General features: G+C 46.0%; 1 protein-coding gene across 3 annotated transcripts in view; it reads left to right on the top strand.

The window, feature by feature from the left end:
- Positions 1 to 3562: 3562 nt before the first annotated feature.
- The window catches only part of LOC119374133 (cytosol aminopeptidase), a 63455-nt gene continuing 49279 nt past the window's right edge, over positions 3563 to 17738 (top strand). For all 3 annotated transcript variants that reach the window (XM_049420356.1, XM_037644198.2, XM_049420357.1), the window contains exons 1-4: positions 3563 to 3883; positions 8303 to 8424; positions 10876 to 10930; positions 13182 to 13287. In XM_049420356.1, coding sequence (XP_049276313.1) covers positions 3776 to 3883; positions 8303 to 8424; positions 10876 to 10930; positions 13182 to 13287 — 391 coding nt within the window. In that variant the 5' untranslated portion in view covers positions 3563 to 3775. The remainder of the gene's footprint in view (positions 3884 to 8302; positions 8425 to 10875; positions 10931 to 13181; positions 13288 to 17738) is intronic.

The raw sequence follows: 17738 nt of genomic DNA, 5'->3' as shown, positions 1-17738 counted from the left end.
TCACTTCCGCTTTTTTTTTATTATTTCTTCTTTTTCGCGTAGAGCGGCCAGGAGCGGCTGCATGTTTTCAAAAGTCTTTTTTCTTTTTGCGCGGGTAGGAAGGACACTGTGCAGAGACCTTTAATCGCGATTTGGCTAACCTTAGAGCCAAACTCGATCCATGTCGGCCCTGATCGCGATCAAAAGTGTTCGTACGACACCGGTATATGACACGGTATGAAAGCAAGCTTGACGGCTCGCAGAAGTTCGAGCCGTCGTGGTGACGGCTGTTATGACGGTGGATACGCAGGTCGTTGAAGGCGCACGTAATATTTCCAAGGTTATTGTCGTGATCGACTTGAACATAAGCCTCCTGCGTTCCCGAAGAATCTGACCTGGAAACTGGACTCGCTTGAGCGCTGGCCGGCTGAGTTCAGTAACGAACTCTGGAATTGCTGAACGAGTTGGCTGGGTGAGTGGAGCATTAGTTAATGCGCGCTAAATATGTTAATACTTTAATGAGGATGCGTCCAATGTCGACCGTGGCCGTCGTTCCAGTACCAAACAGCTATTTGGTGGCCCGTGGGCTGACCGTATGTCGTATCCAATCTTTACTCGCGCGTCGCAGGCGCAACAATAAATCGAGCAATGTTGCAGGAACAAAAGCAACAAACCGTGTATCGTTGTATCGCCATAGAGAAAGGTATCACTGCCACCGGCATCACAGCCGACACCACGATGGCTCGAACTTCTGCGTGCCGTCGAGCCTGCTTTCACACCGTGCCATAATACCGGTGTCGCACGGACACTTTTGATCGCGATCGACAGCCAACGTACGTGATGTCGTATACGTACAACGCTTAATCCAGGATGCGGTCGACAGTTCGTTATTGAACTCAGCTGACGTCTGGCCAGCGCTCAAGCGAGTCCAGTTTCCAGGTCAGATTCTTCGGGAACACAGGAGGCTTATGTTCAAGTCGATCACGACAATGACCTTGGAAATATTACGTGCGCCTTCAACGACCTGCGTATCCACCGTCATAACAGCGGTCACCACGATGGCTCGAACTTCTGCGAGCCGTCAAGCTTGCTTTCACACCGTGTCATATACCGGGTGTCGTACGTACACTTGATCGCAATCAGGGCCGACACGGATCGTGTTTGGCTCTGATGTTAGCCAAATCGTGTTTAAAAGATTAAACCATGCAGCCGGCCTTGATGCAGCGATCAAATGTGCCCGTGTCAGCAGAGAACATCGTGTCAGCCTGTCGGCGCTGTCGGGTTAGTCGGGTCCATGCTCTGCAGTGTTGTCCCTCCTACCCGCGCAAAAAAAAAAAAAACAATAGTGACTTCAGAAAACACACAAACGCTCCCCGCAAAACAAAAAAAAACGGAAGTGACGTCAGGAAACAAACAACAAAAAATTACACCATCTCCCACTAAAGGGGATCATGAGGCGATGCGAAGCCGGAGCACTTGCACGATCGCGTTCCGTTGGCGTTCGTTGGGCATGCTACCGACCTCGCGTCGTGGAACGCGAAGAGGGACGCTACGCGCGTCGTATCTTCCGTCTAGCCTAGCCGTTAATTCTCACAGGGCGAGTGGGGAACGCGGTCGACAGGCGGGCGAGAGGGGGGCAGCGTGGGAGAGGAGAGAGAAGCGGAGGGGACGCGCATGCGCTCGAGCTTATCGCGGCGTTGCGCAGGAGAGAATTTCGGCATGTCTAGCCCGCGTTTCAGAGGAAGAGTGGAAATGGGGAGGGGAGAGGGAAAGCGGAGAGAGGAAGGGGAGAGGGAAAGTGGAGAGGGGAGGGGAGAGGAGGTGTGTGGAGAGGGTATGCGCATGCGCAGTAAGGGTGGTCGCGCGCACACCACCACCACCACAGGATTGAGCTCCGCGATACTTCGCATCTAAAAGAAAAGTGACTCCGCCCCCGTACCTCAATGCACCTCCGGAAAGGGAGACCCGAATGCTAAACCGAAAGGAGCGCTCCCTTCTGCTCGCACTGCGGACCGGCTCTGTCTGGCCCGCCGAGCGCCGGCATCGACTTCGCGGTGCTTCCTCACCCCTATGCGGCGACTGCGGTGAGGAAGAAACACACCAGCATCTCCTCATCTCCTGTACCGCTCTGGCTCCGCAACGGGAGCACCTCGCGCGCGCCTTCAGGAGGCAAGGGTTACCCTGCGCGACCATGAACGATGTACTGCACCCGGCCGGAGCCATGGACCGTGTTCGCGGTGCCGTACGCGCGGTGCTCGAGCCGCGCAACTCGCAGACCGCCTCTAGGCCATGCTTCCTGACCAGCAACGACAACGACGGATCTCCCCGCTTCCTCTGCCCCCAGCCCTCTACCTGTTGTGACCTTCCCTTTCCTCCCACCATCTTCTCCTCCTTCCCTTTTACCCCACTTCCCCTAAAGTGACGCGGTTGTGATGTCCTCGACTGAGAGACAGTTACTGTGTCACTCCCCCACCTTTCTATTTTCCATTTTCCATCAGGAACCTCTTCTCAAGGATGGAAGTGTTCGCGTAGCAGCCATCTCCGAAAGGTTCAAACACTTGTGCTCGGAGGGAGATTCTGAGCGGACAGCTGCCCTCTTAAATCGCTCGCTCCACTGAGAATCTGAAATAGCGCATATTATCTTGCCTAATTTCCACTAGGACAGAAACACGAGTATTAACAACACGCGCCACTTGCACGTGAATGAAATGTGCTTTTAAATGCCAGGTTTTCTTGAGCCATGAATGCATCACTAAAACGCGATAAGTGAATATATAATTGGAGCAAATCGCATTTTTTTTTCAATTGACTGCGTTAGACTTTCATGAATTAGCGATGGTTTATGTAATTGAGGAACTTCATTTGTGTAAGTGCATCACTTGGAGATATTACGGCAAAATTCCGTGCTTCGATCCGGCCAATACAACGCGCGGTTTATGGTTCGCATGCTTGGATCCCAGCCGAAGCTGCAGCTGTTGCACAGCTGGTTTGTAAATGGAACCAGTTGCTACAGAGCACAGTTGATTACTAATACTAAAACTGAGAGAATAGTGATATAGGCGAGTCACGGGCGATAAACTATTGTAATCTCTAGCTATGAATTTGCGTGCAACTCTTAATAATAATATGTGGGGTTTAACGTCCCAAAACCACGATTTGATTATGAGAGACGCCGTAGTGGAGGGCTCCGGAAATTTCGACCACCTGGGGTTCTTTAACGTGCACCCACATCTGAGTACACGGGCCTCAAACATTTTCGCCTCCATCGAAAATGCAGCCGCCGCGGTGCGTGCAACTCTTGAGTACCGACACTGTTTGATCCATGGAAATTTCAGCAAAAATGCGGTGCACTCGTAAATGGTGCCGTTATAATGGACTTTTGTGCTGATGAAATAGTGCTTCCTTTGAAATCTCTCGTAAAAGGCACCAACGATTTTTCTCTGGTGGTTTGAATTGCGAATTAAATTTGTATATCAAATTTGAACAAATGAGTATTTAATTAAAAACCGAAACAAGAACTGAAACAAGAGAAATCCGATAAGTGGCCATGTGAGTAGCCACGCGGATACATTCCGGTTCCGGCTTCCCGGTGCGTGCGCCGGGTCGTGTGGGGTGATCGCGTGTGTGCCGTTGCTGTGCTGCTTGAAGTGTGTATTTGTGTGTGTGTGTTTTTCTCACGATTGGTGAGAATCGTCCGGCACGACCGATTCCCTATCTCAACGTGCGGCAGCCCGCCGTGCACGCATTGTCATTTGTCAGCACGGCGTTCTCAAACAAACAGGGTAGTCACCGATAAATGATCCCGCTCCTGCGTTCCTTATCCATAGCCTGCTCCAAGTCCAACCCATACGTCCTTTCTTCGGTCCTGTCAGCACATCGAAGAAGCCTGGCCATGGCCGCTAAGGTGGGATTTCTGAAAGTTCTAGAAAAAAAAACAGTTGCGAATGTTCGTCCTTCCGCATCGCATCGCAAGCGAATCCATGTCGAGTCGGCACCCGGGTTGTAAATTCGCGAATTACCGAATATTTCACTGTCGAATTCCGTGCATTCCGTTCACTTCGCTTCACGGAGAAATAAAGAACGCGTGAGAGCAGATGTCCCGATTCACACACAGGAGCTCATTTCCTCGGCCTACGGTGATACCGATAAATGCACGCTAAAGGTCAAGCGCTCGTCAAAATTGTGCCGATTCATGCACGTGTTCAGTCGCAGATATTCGCACGATCGCTTAGCTAAAGTGTCTTTTGATGCGTGAATTTCAACCCCTTGATCGTTGGTAGTTGCCTAGTTTAGCGTGTGCAGCTTGCATATTCGCTGCTATGAAAGCACTGCCTTGCATAATCGCTGCATAATTGCACATCTCCGATGACGGCTATTTCTTTTCCTCTCGCTTCTCGCTTAACCAAGCGATCGAGTCTCCCATTCGTGCAGTGGAATTGTTAAGTAAGCGTTCCGATACTCTCCGTCTCGTCCTGCCGACGTAGCTCTTGAAGAACACGCATCGTTTGTTTGTTTTTTATTGTGACGTCTACGGTCGTTAGCTAAGTGCAGCGGGGTGAGGCATGCGAGAGGAGATAAAAGAAAGGAATGAGACCTGGGATTAGGGCGTGTCCTTACGCGTCGCTGAGGCGTAAAGGAGTACGGTTCAAGGCACTGCAAGTGGGGCATATATCCGCGAATTGCTCGTGCACACGGCGATACTGGCGATACGACTCTACTACTGTTTGCCACTGTTCCAAGAGGACGCATAGTTGACGTGTTCGTATCGTGCAAATGAATAAACGTTCGCGCTGTATGACAAAAAACTGTAAGGGTCTCCGAAAATACTCGTTTCGTACGAAACATTCTCGGTTGTTGCGTGGCACTTACGCAAGCAGTTTGTAACAAATTCCATCCGTTGATTGGTCGCACAAGGTCCGGTTTAGAAATACGGATTGCACAGTTGTAAGCTGTGGTTGGCGTCGCCTTTGTCTCGCAGCTGGTGCCAGGCAAATCGATCTGCAGGGCTTCACCACGTAGCTGTCATCTGAGCCCGCGTAGAAAACGATGCATCCGCGACACCACATTCACGTGATCGGCGCCTGTGCGGTGTTGTTGAAAAAGAGGGAACACATACACCTGCGAGCACACACGTTACCCGCGAGCGCCAGCGCATGCTGTGGTCTGTAAAAGGAAGCGCGGGGTTAAATACGCGCACCACTGCTGAAAACACGTGGTCCCTTTATCGCGGGCCAAAAATCTCTTTATGGCTTGCTCGGGAATCGGTCATAAAAGAGGGCCCTGCCCATTGATACATTGGAGATAACGCCACGGTGTCCTTAGGAGCCATTTAGACAGTCTGAAGAGCTGGCAGGAAAATCTGCAAGCTTTGTTTTTTTTTTTTTTTTTGTGCTCATATGAACAGCAAGTAAAATAATGAAGAAATTTATCAAGGTCCCTGCATTCCTGATAACACCTATATGGGATTTTATAGCACTGTTCTATCATCAACACAGCCGCAATACTTCGCAGCTTCATGTCACGGAGCTGTACTTGGAAACTTATTTCTTATGTATACAGTCCTCCAATGCCTTTAAATGTGTGCAGAACTCATTTGGGTCCTAAAAACCAGCACAATTCAAGAAAGGAAAGTTCTAGAGCCCTACATTGGGTTATCCAAATAACACTACATTGGTATTTGTTCAAGTCATTCAGTATGTGTTAGAGTAGTGGGCTTAAGTTCTTTGATTTGTAGCATTATACAAGAACCATGATGCATTATTTTGATCTATAATTGTATAGGTTATGTATGTAATGAATGACATAAAGCGGTGTCTGACTTTTTTTTTCCTTTGCAGTCAAGTATTGCCTCATGCACCACACCACTGGCCGTTAGTTAGGCTGCATTCCAATCATTCCAAGCACTACACATTTTTCACATATCTGTTGCACCTGTTGGAAACCACTGCAGAAACAGAATTTTGGTTATAAATAGGATTCTAAAACCTAAGCATGTAAATAGATGTTTCTTTTCACACTATTTCAGTATCACCTTCGGTAGCGTGAAGTCCTTTAATAGAACTAACATTAATGAGAACTAACAGACAAGAAAGCCAAAGAGTTCTAATTAATGCTGTGTCTAGCAATGAAAAATGAGCCCTTTAAATTGCCGTTCCATCGTTCATTTAATAGAACTAATGTTTCATGTGCAAGGCCCGTGTACTTAGATTTAGGTGCACGTTAAAGAACCCCAGGTGGTCGAAATTTCCGGAGCCCTCCACTACGGCGTCTCTCATAATCATATCGTGGTTTTGGGACGTTAAACCCCAGATATTATTTATTAATATTATTAATGTTTCATGTGCAATGCTCTGCAAGAGCCCAGCTACATGCATAGTTGTGTACAACAGTATCTAATCTAAAGTCAACGTTGCTGAGGGGTGCATATTATTGGATGACTGCTAATACACCATCAACTTTGCTTTCTCTATATAACTGCATTTTTATATTTAACAGGAGGTTATAAATTTGATTCCGGTCTCCTGCAGCGGCATTTTGACAGATGGAGTGCAAAAATGTTTGTGCAAAGATGTTAATACTCATTTGAAAACCAACTAACTGTTGAGCTTTTCACTGCTGCACCTTTTGTAGTTACTGCATTTCTTCTGAATATAAAAACACCAAGTTGCCGTATGCCTTCTTCAAGCATTAGTGTTTCACTTAGGCTCTCCTAGATTATCATCTTATGTGGCATTTGTTTTGTTAATCAATTTTGTTTTCTTTATCTGCAAATGCATCTCTTATTCAGTGAGGCATTTATTGGTTAAACTGTATATCTTACTAGCTTTTTATACTGTGCATGGGCGTGGACCTGTGTTACAAGTCAACTAGAACTGCACCAGAGTCCTTGCCAGTGTAATATTCCATTATTACGTGCATTTATCCGTGATAGGTTGCTGTCATTTTCAGCCGATAACTGTCTTCGTTTCATCCCACGTGACCTTGTTCTTGCACTTACCATGTTTTTCTTTAGCTGGAAGAAAATGTGCGGCCATATTTTCCTCGTTTAATGGTCGAACCGGGCCTAACACACCGATCGTTGAGTCCACGTGGCTGTACATCAGAGGACTGCAGAAGGAGCACACAATGAGGCTATGAATTTGAGTAAAGGGCTCATTTCTGGCTTTAATAGCGAGCATAACTTGCACGGAGAAAGAACAAAACTGGCTGCGGAGCATTATTCAGCTCGGTTGCGCGTGCATAGCTTTGGGGATGCATAAGCCACCTGTGCATTGGGGGACTGCACCTATAATGTACAAACGGGCATTGCTGGGTTGCAGCTGCTGGGCTGATTGAGGTCAGTAGGCTCTCCGCCCACTTCCTGTCAACTGATGCGACTCGAGCAATTTTTTTTGCTTTTGTGCGGGTAAAACTGCCGCAGAACGGGCACGCGCATGCCATTTTCGCAGCTGTCACGATGGAGGTAAGGTGGGCACATGCCCCTGCAGAGCGTAGATTCGTTTATTAATTTCTAGGATTGAGTCGTTAATGAGCTTAATGTCACAGTCTAATTTTGTTATTACTGAATCGGTGCTTGTAGAACCTCTATGTATGAGCGTGAATCCGTATTAATGCTTAATTAATGTCAGGTAGACATCACGTAACATTTTTGAAAAATCTGATGCAAGAGGCGTAGTGTTGAGAGAGAGGAATGCAGCTACATATATCGCAGTGCAAATATATACGACTCCTATGCTAGTTAAAATACTGGAAGAAATGTTGTTATGTAGCTTATGTAATGCTTACAGGAAATGACCAGTCGTAGTTCACTGAAAGCGAAGGATATTGAAAGATAGGAGATCATGATATCAGCTAAAATTCCAGCTATTTATGGAAGGGGCTAATGCAGTAGAGGGTAACTGCTAATAGGAAAGTGGGATTTCGTTCCTCAATATAGTTAAAAGAAGTTTGGCCAATAGTAGAAGCTTTACATAGCTGAAACTCCACGTGCTTAGTTCATACACACAGGCTGGGGAATTTTTCATCCGTTCATTGATTATTAGGATTTGATCATTAACAAGCTTTATGTTGTGGTCTAATTTCACGTGATTATTTTGTTATTATGGAATCAGTGCTTGTAGAACCTCTGTGTATGAGCATGAATGGGGTCTACAACCACATTTTATGATAAAATACTCATGACCTGCATTTGCTTTGATAGATTGTGCTGAGAATATGCATGAAAATATGGTAAAGGAAAGTCATTCAAGGTGCAGTCTTTCCTTCTGTAGTACTTGCATTTTGCTGTGCCCCCCTGTATTGAATGATGTTGCTGTCCTTGCAGAGGCAAGCAGTCCTTCTGGGTGTGTACCAGGACAAGGATAAGGACAAGGATGGGGACTTCGTACTCACTCCTAGTGCCAAGCAGTTTGCCGCCAGCAGCAAGCTGACTGACCTCCTCGAACTGTGAGTTTTGGCACGACCTTGGGGTTGACTAGTACTAATATCTTGAAAGCCAGCTGTTACGAAATTTTGCGTAGGCTGAACTTGTTACTAGTGAGGTAGCACATATTACTTAATCAACCTTAGTTACACTGTGCGGATTTTAAGTTTGCCTCTGATGAGTCTTCAGACAGTGCCAAAACAGGCAACATGTGCACCTGGTGCTTGTAGCTTTGACAAAAACTCAGGCACACCACCTCTGGGATGCTCGACCTCCGAGTGCAACTTATCTTGGAGGCCATCTCCAACAACTCTCCCAAATCAAAGTCCTGCCTGGGAACATTTCTTCTATAATAAGCCATACTCTGTCTGAAAATTCTTGCACCAGCATTGCTGTTGTGTGTAAAGTGAGCATATGTCCAGTGTTCTATGTCTTCTTTGTCCTTGTATTTTAGCAAAGCTTTCCACACTTTCTCTCTCAAATTGTTCTGTAATTAAAGTGCGCAGAAATCCACAGGTCTGAGGGAATGTAGGAATCTAAACTGACACAAATCTGGTCTCGGGTTATGAAAATAGCAGCAGTGACTGATGGCACGTGCAGGGCTTCCTCACCTGTAGCTTTTAGTCCTCTGCATCGCTAGGTCGAAAGAATTGTAGATGCTTGCCAAGGGATTAACGTTGATGGTAGGCATATGTACGGCATATGACTTATGTCTAAAATACATTAAGCCGAATGAAAATTAAATCAATTTGGTAGAAGTGAGCAAGGTGCAGTAATGACCGTGAGATGGGAAGATTGTCATCTATTCTTTTTTAGCTCTTCTTGATCTTTCAGGAGTGATACTCCACGTCACGGATTTCCACTGGACTGATTTGCCATATTCACTGTCTCAGTGCATATGGCAAATGTTGGTCAAGCTGCACCGTTATCTGCTAGTACCCCGATTAGCTCAGACGGTAGAGTGACCACCATGGAAAGGCATCGGGCTTGGGTTAACCAAGATGAACTTTTCGTCAACCGGAAAGCTTTCCTTCAGAGATATCTACATCAATTCCCCTTGTAGCTTTGTGGTACAAATTCTTTCCCTTTCGTGAACACTAAGGCCCTTGCGCTCATTAGGCCACGTACCATAGAGTGGCAAAGTGGCACCAGTGTTAATTGGCATGTATCCATTCTGTAGGATTGGCCTGCAATGTGGACGTGTCTAGTTACACATACCATGCTGTACTTGTCCATGTCTGCTGTGCAAGACAGCGCATGCACAGTCTGAAAAAGAGGCAAAAGAAGCTTCATCTGAAAAAATACCGAAGGTCTCGGATCAGACTATTTAATGCCGAAATCTGCGCAACAGCTTATACAGATCTTTAGCTACTCCAGTCCTGTGCGCTTGTGTTTTTTAGGTTATTCCGATTGGTTTGTTCGCCTCCATTTTTGTCATCTAGTAAAAAATTGCGTGCGTGAGTGAAGATTTTTAAAAATTTCATACACTTAAGGTTCTACTGACATCACAGAGGGGAGTAATTATACAGAACAAATATTATATACACACACACACACAAACACGCACACACACAGTAGACCCTCAGTAAATGGAACTCCTGTTAAATGGAACAAATTTTCCTGGTCCCTTGAGGTTCTGTTTAACGAGAGTCTACTGTATATATAAGGCAATGCGTGGTCGCAGACCGCACTGTTGAAATGCATGAGAATGTGTTGATTTTGTGTTGTGAATGTTATGTTAATAGAGTAGACCCCCAGTAAACGCTAATCTCTTAAAGGGACGCTAAAGAGAAACAATGAATTGGTTTAGATTGATAAAGTGTGCTCGGAGAACTCTTGTGTAATTTATTTCACCACCATAGGTTTATTATTAGAGGAGAAAACCAAGTTCAAAGTTTCATTTTTAAATTTTGCGCCGAACATTGTAACTCGTGACGTAAAAGATTTCAAAGAGCATTAACGTATTTTGGCGCCACTGGCTCGATGAAATTTCCACAAACTCGTTATGTCAAGTTTTTGGCCCCCTCAGAGGACAATGTACTTCGATTTAACCGATTAGGAACTAAGTAGGCCCAAGCAGGCGCCGTCAAAAATATGTGATGTCACGGCAAATGGTGCGGAAATTCCAAGGTGGCGTCGCCACCTGTATTTTCTTTTTGCCCGTTTTCTCGCTTATTAAGCGTCTTCTCGCAGCAAGCGTGGTGTTTTTGGTATCATGGAAGACTGCTTTACTAATGCGAAAAAAATCGTTTTGCTCTTTAGTGTCTCTTTAACGGAATTGCTGCTTAAATGGAACAACAGTCACTAATACGATTGGTTTCGTACTTGAATTCTGTGCCCCTGTTGATCTCTTAGTAAATGGAACTCTCGTTAAACTGCACATATTTTCCTGGCCCCTTCAGGTTTCGTTTAAAATCGACTGTATTTTACATTTCCAGAACAATATGATGAACTCTTGACTGTTTGCTTTACAGGACCAAAGGTTCTTTCAAGAAGGGTGAAACAAGGATTTTCTATGGCTTGGACGAGGTAAGCTTTATTATTTTTTTATGGCAGCTATAGGGACGCGATATACGTTGCCTATAGATAGATGCGCATAGGTGAGCAGCAGATTGTACGTCGGTACACAATGAACACTGAAGAGAGAACACGATCTTTATAGCGCATATTGTGCCACGTGTTGTGGGCGCTGTGAGCAGGGGGGGTGGGGGTGCCGCTACAGCAGCATATTTTTTCACTGAAGTTTTCCCTAATTGGAGTCATGCAGCACAGCTAGGCTGACACATCTCTGCAAATTCATTCCGATTTTTCATTGTTTTTCTGGTTCGCTTTGGTAACTGGGCATGGTTTGAAGTTAAACAAGACCTTATTCACATGAACCTAGGCCGTTATGCTTTTAGTAGCCCAGAACTTATTCTGCATTTTCACGCTTCAACAAGATTAGGTTAGCAGAAATCACCAGCAAATTATGGGTTTACATTGGAGTGACATCGATTTCCATTCCGTGGAAATGCTTCCACCTTCATGGTGCTACAGGATTTACTGTAGTCATTGTTGCAGAGCTTTGAGCTGTCAGTATTTTTTCTCACACTGCCGACTGACGTTTCCCCGATTTCAGACATTCTGTTTAATCTGCCATACTTCCGTGATTAAGAACTTGCAATAATTGTACCTGTTCCTCCTACGTAAACTTCGCTCATTCCTACTACATAAACATTAAACATGAAGTTACCCATTTATATGCAATTTTGCCTGATCTGCTCACCAGCTCTATAGTGCCAATGAAGTGACAGCAAAGAGGCCTCAGCCGAGTGTCGTACATCTCACAGGGTCTCACCATCATAGCCGTTGTTTTGCTACGAATGTTCATTGCTTCACTGAACTCCCAGTCTTGTCAACAGCTGTCTGTTACCGTTTGCCAGGATAGCCAAACAAGCAGATAAAACCCTGCGTGAGATATGAACCGAGTCAGTGCTGAGTCCTGGACTTCTTAGGCATCAGCTCACTGCTCTTCTACTTGATGTGGCTTAACATTTCACCAGCGGCAACATACTCGTAATCATACCAGCATCACTGGAAGTCTAGAGCATTCATAAGGGTCGCCATGATTAAAACCAAGGAAACAAGAAAGGTGCTGACTCACCAAGAGGTTTACACTTGTTTACAGGTTTAATCCTTTCAGACGCTTTGTACACAATTGTGTACATCACTTGTTTTTGCTAGTTCTGTCGACTAGGGGCTAAGAAAGAGCAATATACACTGAGGTTTGGATGACTTGAACCTCCTGCCTCATAAATCTGTCTTCATTTAACTCCATTTCGCGGTGTACTGTTGCACATGATCACTTTCTGAAGGCGCTACCATGGTCGACGGGTCATTCGACGTGGCGCTTCCCTTGAGCCACGTCAAAAGTGTAATTTTTCTTTTCCCAAAATGAACAAAACTGAAGAAGAACTCGCACTATATTTAAGCCTGATATTTGATTCTATTTATGCAAAAACACAACATGAATGGCTTCAGGATAAAGAAATATTTAATCAGAACTTAAATAATAACAATTACTATAAAACTCATAAAGCAATCTATTATGAAATTATTTTTGTAGCAATAAAATATCGAGCGCCTTGAAATAATGTGTCAATTTGATGCATTTACAGACAGTTCTGCATAGGTGGCGTCTGAAAGGGTTAACTTGGTTACGTTGTCTTCCTTCGGAGAGCAGCAAAAGCTGCTTAAAAGCATTCATCTGTGTCATTGAGTTCTTTCCTTCAAGGGACACTAAAGAGGAAAACACTTTTTCTAGTATTTGCAAATTACTCTTTCACGATATGAAAAACTCCATGCTTGCTGCGAGAAGAGACTTGGTGTGCAAGAAAATGCATCAAACCAAAATGCGGGTAGCAATGCCACCTTGAAGTTGCTGCACTAGTCACCGTGACATCATAGGTTTTGATGGCGTCTACCAGGGCCCACGTAGTCCCTAATCGATAAAAGTGGCATACATTTTCGTCTGAGGGAGCCACAGCCTTACATACTAAGTTTCAGGAAATGTCGGACTACGGGGTGCCATAACATAAACATAGAAGTTTTGCTTGGTAGCTTTTCCTTCACTGGCATACGAAGTTGTGTGCATTCGTATTGTAACTAAGGTAACTTCAGAAATCTGCATTTTTGAAGTTACTTTATGGGCGACCCTGTTTGCGGGTACCATTAGTAACACTTTGTGTGTGTTTTACCAACTTCGTGTACAGCTCATCAAATTGTGGAATTGACCTTGCAGAAGTACCCGATCACCTCTGTCGTGCACCTGGGTCCTCGGCAAGCCGAGGTTCGCGAGCTTGAGGAGTGTGACGAAGCTGCGGAGAGCGTTCGAATCGCTGTTGCTGGTGAGCCTTCAAGACGGGCCAATTGCCATTTTGTTGAAATACAGTAGAACCTCGTTGATACGTTCCCGCTTAGTACAATTTCCCGGCTCGTACGCTCGAAATCGCGAAAATTAAAAATAACCCAATACAGCTGTGTGTAATGCGTTCTGGTTAATACATTCCCGGAAAATACGATTATTCGGCAGCAACGTTCAGCACCGCGGAAAACTGCGGTCGTATCATACGTTTCGTAGTCAGAAACTCCCATTCAGGCGTGCAAAAAGAGCCCTCTCTTGCACTTGTGAAGAGTGAAGTGGCAGACAGCCGCCGCACGGCGACGGCGGCATACCTTTCCCCCTCTGCGCTTTCTCTGCTTTGCTCAACTGTCCCCTCCGCGTCTCTTCCGAATTGCTCGATCGCCGCGCTCTGTCAACCACACACCGACCCGAAGGCAGGCGGCGACGCTGGCCGTCGAAACCTTCAAACGGCTTGCCGCGGAAACGCACATGCCGCCGCATTGCCACCGCTTAACAACACGCCGCGACCCGTAACCATAGCAACGCCGCCATTGTGCACTGCCCAGTAAATATGGCCGATAATTTTCCCCACACTTTTCTCCCGGAGCGCATTCGTTTTTGGGTTGCTCCGCCCGGCGCAATTCCAGTCGGCGTATTTCTCTGGCTGGGCAATTTGTCTACCAGCGGGCCGTCAGAAGCTGCCAGAAAAGATTTGTTCTGGAAGATATCTGGGAGGTTTCTGGTTATCAGACGCCAAAACGAGACGATGCGCGCTCGCCGCCATCTTTTTGAGGACTCGACAGATTGCAGCGCGGGCGCTTGGGGACGTCACCTTCGGTTGCTATTATGCCGGGCGTTATCTTTTAAAGCCCGTCGCGCCGTGCGAGGTGGTGCGATTACGAGTGGCGGCGAACATTCCAGCGCGTGTCTCAAGTTAAGACAGAACGCAGACTGATCAGCACGAGTGTGCGACGTAGTATGCGATAGCCGCGAACAGCTGTCGCTTTCGGGGACGCTTATCACTTTCGTGAGATTTCGCATATCATGTTGTACCGCGATTGCTACATGCACTGCAAAGAGTTGAGCTTGTTAAGCCTTTAGCGGGGCGGCAATTTTCTTCATGGACGGGGCAAGTCACGCATGATCTTGCGAACGTACGTGATCGCATCCCAAATGCGTATGCTCGAAGATATCACTTCCGCTCTTCGGCAAACCTAGCCCCATATTTCAAAGCAGCAATGCAGAAAGAACCGACGCTCATGCGGCGCAAAGTTTCGCCTGCTGACACGGCGGTAGCGTTTCTTTACGTTTACGCTGGTTGTCCCAGAGTTCGATTTCGCAATATTCGGGTTGTCTCGGGATTTCAATGCACGTGACCACGACGTTATTTTAGGTCAGGACCGGAACTAGCTGGCTGACCTCTGGCTGCCAGCGAGATGCCAGCCAGGAGTTTGAAAATCGAAGAGTCCCTCCATGTTTTTTGAGAAATAAATGTTTTTTGCCCTTGCACCTCAATATGGGCTTGTCAGCCTCAATTTTTACTGGATTCGGATCGTACGTTTTCCCAGATCGTACGTTTATTTTCCGCGTTTTTTTCGGAAACGTATCAACGAGGTTCTACTGTACTAATGCCATGTACCGTATGCTCTGTGCTGTATGCATTATGCATGGCATTATACTTCGTTTCATACATCAGGTGCAACGCCGTGAATGCTATTCCAAAGTTCAGTCAGCCAGATGGGCAAGTCCACGGATCTCGCGCTTGGATATTTCATCGTCGTAAATGCTCGTGCGAGCCGAGCGCGTTCCTGCGCGTGAGGCTTCGCGACAAGCTACAAACGAAACGCCACAAAATGAAAACAAAGTGGCACTAAGTGATCCAGGACAACGTGATGACAGTCGTATAAAAAGTTTGTTTATTTCTAAGGCACAAAGCATCTTTATTTATTACTCAGCCTAAAAACGAAAAAAAAGTCACGCTATGGGTGGTAAAATCATCAAACTATTTCGTGGTGTGAATGCGTCTACTGCAAGAAGTCTCGCTCGCTTTCATTGCGTTGTACGTGATGTGTGAAGCGGAGTACAGTGAAATCTCGGTATAACGAACTTCAGGGAACCGCGGAAAAATGTTCAGTTATTCGTGAAAGGTCGTTATAGTGAAAGCCCAAAAGTTTACCATAGCAATAGAATTTCGGTAACGCAAACGTCCTACCTTTGCAACGGTACGTCCTTGAACTCGTTTCTCACAACAATGCACACGCGAACGTCAGACAAGGCACGTTTATTTGAAATAGTCCATGATCGTTTTTTGACGGGCGCAGCACAAACTCTGCGTCACGAATGATGCTAGACCGTCCACATTGTTATGCGCCGCTTCGGTCGCTGTGCCGCTTTTTTCTATGAATATGCGGAGTTTCCTCAAGTAGTCCTACGCATCCTGTGGCCGATATGGACTTGTTCGCGATCTTCGGGTGCTACTGTGACATCGTCATCCATGTCATCGCTGCAATCCTTTATCTTTGAGAATTGTGGCAATCGTCGACCACGCCACTCCACGTTCTTTAGCCACGACGGCTTGTTTCTTCCCGTCTTCTATTTCACGAAGAATGTCTACTTTCTCACTCAAAGAAAACTGCTTCCGCTTCTTCGCCGTAGGAGCAGTTGTTGAGCTCAGGGCAACACGAACGCCGGGACGCACTTCCAATACAGTAAAATACGCAGAAGAATGATACAGGTGACAACACGCGAACAACTGATAAAGCAAGCGAGTAAAACCGTGATGCAGGAAAAAAGAAAAGCGGTGGCTATTTGCACTCTTTTTTTTTCTTCTCCCTGCACCGTCTCGGGTTTTCTGAGCCCATGTTCCCCGGCACTCCGCTTACAAAACCTGATGCGTCGTCGCCTCCGCAGCGGAGGGAAAAAAAAAAGAGTTCTCCACCTGCGTCCTTCTCCTCCCGCGCCATCTCAGGTTTTTGCGGGAGGGCGTCTGCTCTTCGCGCTGCGTCGTCTGCTAGCTTATAGCTCCGACTGCCATGACTGATACACTGAAATCTAAGAATCCTCGCATTTCGGGATATAAGTTCGTAGTACTGAGGTGTTAAGATTACAGGGGAATTAAATAACGATCGTTATTCAGAAATGTTCGTTATTCTGAAGTTCATAGTAGTGAAATATTTTTACATTGAAACTGTAGGCAGTCGGCACGGGATTTCTTAAAAGTTTGTTAATCTGAAATGTTCGTTAATGTGGTGTTTGTTGTAACGAGGTTTGACTGTATAGACTTCAACGAGCATTAGTGCAAACAATAGGCATATCACTGCATGGCAATCCAGCTTAGCACATGTGCCTGTGCTTGTAGGCTTTATTGCCCAGACACTTGTGGCCTTATCTTGTGTACTGATGTGCCTCCTAGCTTGCTTTAACTCTATTGAGCATCATTTTGTTGTATACACATGCCCCTTTTTCCAGCTTTCAGATCTTTGCTTCAAGCAATGCACTTCATGTCATTGTTATTCATGTTTCGATAAACAGGAAAAAATTCCAAATTAACTGGATGTTCAATCTTTGAATGTATCAGGGAGAAAGGTCACAATGCTTTTAGAAGAGTGTAAAACTGGGTGTGTTAGGAAAACATTGTAAAAATTTAGAAACATTGCAGGAAAAAACTAGAGTAGACAGAAGAGAGAACAAAGTGCTGTTCTCTTTTCTGTCCCATCTGGTGTTTTGCACTCTTGCTAAATCTTTACCACAATGCTTACAACGTCAGCATGACTTTATTCATTTAAGAAATCTGTAACCATCATTTGTATTAGATGCGAAGCAGCTTTTGCGCTGGGCTTTGTCCGTAGTTTCATTGGCGACCGTCCGCTTTCTAAAACCTACCATAGCCATATGTAACATATTCAGCGTGCGCTCGCGCCAAGGAGAAGTCTTCTTTGTCTTGTTCTTCGACCGCCTTGATGATGATACGTGCAGAGCACTTTAGGGGCTCGGGCTACCGTATGCTGTCCTAGCTTGGCGTAGTGCATACAAAACCACGTGTGCTGGCACGCGCTAGCGCGTTCGGGCCTGTGTAAGGGTCTGGGTAAGGCGCTGTGGCCTCTCCCCCTCACACTCTCTCAGCAATCACGTGATGGCGTCGGGAAACGAGATTCTGCAGACGCGCGATGAACCCACGTGGCGTGCTCCAACAAGAGTTTGGGACGAGTAACCGCAGCAGCAACTACAGTGAATTCATGGTGTGCTCCACATGCAAGGACGCGTTAACATCTGGCAAGGTGCCCGTGATGAATGGAACTTTAAGTCGACCCATGCGCTCCTTCGCATCCCCACATGGTTTCCTTTAGTGGGAGGTGGTGAAATTTTTTTTTGCACAAAATTGGTGGTATGGAAGCTGCAGTGATGATCACATTGAGACTGATAAGCAGTTGCAGTGGCAACGACCTTGCGACTTTC

Source organism: Rhipicephalus sanguineus, chromosome 11 (genome assembly GCF_013339695.2).
Source record: "Rhipicephalus sanguineus isolate Rsan-2018 chromosome 11, BIME_Rsan_1.4, whole genome shotgun sequence".
NCBI classification, from domain to species: Eukaryota; Metazoa; Arthropoda; class Arachnida; order Ixodida; family Ixodidae; genus Rhipicephalus; species Rhipicephalus sanguineus.
The sequence above is the reverse complement of the archived record's forward strand: the minus strand, read 5'-3'. Positions and strand labels throughout refer to the sequence as shown.